General features: G+C 37.3%; 1 protein-coding gene across 1 annotated transcript; it reads left to right on the forward strand.

The window, feature by feature from the left end:
* Positions 1-990: 990 nt before the first annotated feature.
* On the forward strand, positions 991-2,230 carry LOC131257483 (V-type proton ATPase subunit B 1-like). The gene is made up of 3 exons (XM_058258310.1): positions 991-1,096; positions 1,208-1,416; positions 1,955-2,230. Exons 1-3 carry the CDS (start codon positions 1,006-1,008, stop codon positions 2,090-2,092), a joined length of 438 nt encoding a protein of 145 aa, XP_058114293.1. The 5' UTR covers positions 991-1,005; the 3' UTR covers positions 2,093-2,230.
* Positions 2,231-3,250: the final 1,020 nt, after the last annotated feature.

Raw genomic sequence — 3,250 nt, forward strand, 5'->3', positions numbered from 1 at the left:
GATGGTTGGGATGTCATCCCAACATGATCCTTAGGGTCTAGATGACCTTAAGATGGAGTGGATTATTAAATACATCATGATGGGGTCCATGGAGAATGGCCCCATCATGAATCATGACATGCATGTAGGATGGGCCAAAGGGCCACATCCATGGGATCAAATGGGATCCCCACCATGGATTGGTGGGTCCCATATGATCCATCTAGAAAGAAAAATAAGATCAAAGGGTAGAAAAGAAGATCAACAATTATAATCACCCACCTTAATGGATCCCACTCCAAGCTTACATCAATCTTCTCTTCATGCTCCAAGGGACATGTTTCAATGGGTGAGATGGATTGTTGAAGGTTAGATGGGAGGGGATTTGAGGGAGAAGGGGCTGGAGAAGAGAGGAAGATGGAAGGGAAGTTGCTAGGGAAGAAGAGAAGAGAGAGAGAGAAATGAGAGGGAAAGAGAGAGAGAGAGACTTTTAAGACTTGTAATGATGAGCTCTCTCTCTCCTAGGCAATGATGGTGGCCTATGGTGATATTAACAAGGCTTAGGGTCATAGCCTTTCTAGAAATCTCAGCCTAGGGTGAAATGATGGCATGGAAAAATGTGCAACCCATGGTGAGGTCCACCAATCATGCAATCAATGGCCCATATCGATCAATGATTATAACTTGAGACGTACATATCGGATTAACGCACGGGATGCGGCGTTGGAATCGCGGCGACCAGACGGATGCAATGGCATAGGTCTTGGGTCAACCCGAGTCGGGTTTACATGACCGAACTTAAGGGTAACCGCAAACACTATCCGAAGGTCGCGGGTCACCGAAATTTGACCGGTAGGACCGCGGGACCAAAATGAACGAAATGCATACTCACACACACATGCACACAAGCGAACTCGGGTCAAGTCTCACAATCTATTACATCGGGAAAAGGGAGAAGCTTTTCTGGAGGACCCTTTTTACCCTTTTCAAACTTTCCATTTGCAAGTTTTGAAAACCCCTATATCAATGGATATGCTTGGACGCATTTTTAATGGATCAGGAAGACCGATAGACAATGGTCCTCCTGTATTTCCTGAGGCTTACTTGGATATTTCAAGTGAGTTATTTCAAGGGAGCTGATGGATTTGAAATCATCAATTATCATTCTTTAAGACCTGAAATGCATATTCTTTATGAACAAGTAGTAAGCTCGGCTGTTCTATTGCAGGAAGTGCAATCAACCCTAGAGAGAGAACCTATCCTGAAGAGATGATCCAGACGGGGATATTTACGATTGATGTCATGAACTCCATCGCCCGTGGACAGAAGATTCCTCTCTTCTCTGCTGCTGGGCTTCCTCATAATGAAATAGCCGCCCAGATTTGTCATCAGGCTGGTCTAGTGAAGCGATTAGAGAAGTCTGTAAATCTCATGGAGGTAAACCCAATACATCCAAATCCTTAGTATGGACAACTGAGAAATTGAACATTGGCAATTTCTATAGTTCTGTAATTGGTTTTAGTCTCATAATCCAATCTGAACAAGTAGCAAAAGGAGTGTACTTTTTCTTAATAATTCACTTGAATAGAAAATTTTAACCAAAGTAAATGAAAATGAAAAAAAAAATAAAAAATCAGTCATAAGTTCACTTGCAAATTTCCTCTCTAAGTGTGCTGGTTAGCTGATGGAAATATGGGTCGAGTCCAAATCATTGCCAAATGTTTAAATTTTGTTGCAATGACCCGTGATATTTTCTAACTTGCAAAACTTAAATGCTCTAGCGAAATGTTGATTAATTTACAATTGCAATTTCTTTTTAATTTTCAATGATGTGACAATTGAAAAACGACATGGCAATTTTATTTTTTTTGGCCTTCAAGTTTTTTTTAATATAATTTAAAAAAAAAAGAATTATGTGAGGGTGCAAACTTTTCGAGTGATATGGATTTTCTTAATCATTTTTATTAATTGACAGGATGGAGTGGAGGACAATTTTGCCATTGTTTTTGCAGCTATGGGAGTCAACATGGAGACAGCTCAGTTCTTCAAACGTGATTTTGAAGAAAATGGTTCAATGAAGAGAGTGACCCTTTTTCTAAACCTGGTATCGTGATTAGCTTTAATATAACCCATTATCATGGTGTTTATATTATTATTACTGTATTAGCCATTGACCATCTTATGTTTACTTCAATTGGTGCTGATTAATGAAAAGATGCTGATTAGTTGTTGGGTTGAAACTTGCTTTTCTTGATGTCTGCTTGTATTGTTGCTTACATAATGCCTCCATTCAGTAATAGGATTGTTCAAAGTGGCTTGGCCTCGAACACTTACAAGTACATTTTAGATACTCATAAGTAGGTTCATATAATTTACTTACATTAAGTTCATGCAACAAACAAAATAAGCTTATATATTGCCCACTTCCTACTCAGTTCATATCAATGAAGAAAAATAATCATTTAATATGAAATTTGACAAAGAGGAAACTAGATGAGTATATAGATAAACAGATTTTGGCTCAGGGGATTGAAGTGATTTGTTAGACAAGATCTACATTAGCTGACTAAAGTCAATCTACAGCAGGTCATTATGGTTTCAATGTTTACGTCACTACTTGATGGGTTTCTACAAGAATTGACCTTTAAAATTTATTAATATCTGATAGTTATCGGCTTCTGATACTTTCATGACTTGTTTTCACAGTCACATTTTACTGTCTTATAATTATATGCTTTGCTCTCTCTCTCTCTCTCTCTCTCTCTCTCTCTCTCTCTCTCTCTCTCTCTCTCTCTCTCTCTCTCTCTCTCTCTCTCAGCAATTGATCTATTTCCATTGCTACAACACTAATTTCTTTTTGGATTTTTATAATTTGGTTGATCTTCCCATGATTCTTTTAACTTTTGCAGTTTTTTTTTTTTTTTTTTTTTTTGGCTTAAATCCAAATTGTAGTCACATGTATTTTGAAATATAAAATATCTTAGAAAATGATCTTTTTGGACATTTTTAGGTTCCCTCTCTTAAATTATAGAATAAATGGCTTGAATTATTCAGGATGTTTTTTGAATCAAGAATAGTCCGCAATTTAAAAATTGATGAATCTGGCAAATGCAGCCTGTTTCTCTTATAATGTTTTCCTTTTGCCTGTCAACAGATGTTATCATGCATTTATTTCCAAGTGGATAAAATAAAAAATTTGATGTCCTGGTTTGTGTCCTTTATATATGTGGACATACTAATGCATCTTTCCCACATGGTAGTGAAGCAATCA

The sequence above is a fragment of the Magnolia sinica genome, chromosome 10, assembly GCF_029962835.1.
Source record: "Magnolia sinica isolate HGM2019 chromosome 10, MsV1, whole genome shotgun sequence".
NCBI lineage: Eukaryota > Viridiplantae > Streptophyta > Magnoliopsida > Magnoliales > Magnoliaceae > Magnolia > Magnolia sinica.

Coding starts and splice junctions, on each gene's coding strand:
- LOC131257483 (XM_058258310.1), top strand. CDS start 1,006: ATGGATATGCTTGGACGCATTTTTAATGGATCAGGAAGACCGATAGAC. Junction 1,097..1,207: donor GGCTTACTTGGATATTTCAA/GTGAGTTATTTC, acceptor GTTCTATTGCAG/GAAGTGCAATCAACCCTAGA. Junction 1,417..1,954: donor AGTCTGTAAATCTCATGGAG/GTAAACCCAATA, acceptor ATTAATTGACAG/GATGGAGTGGAGGACAATTT.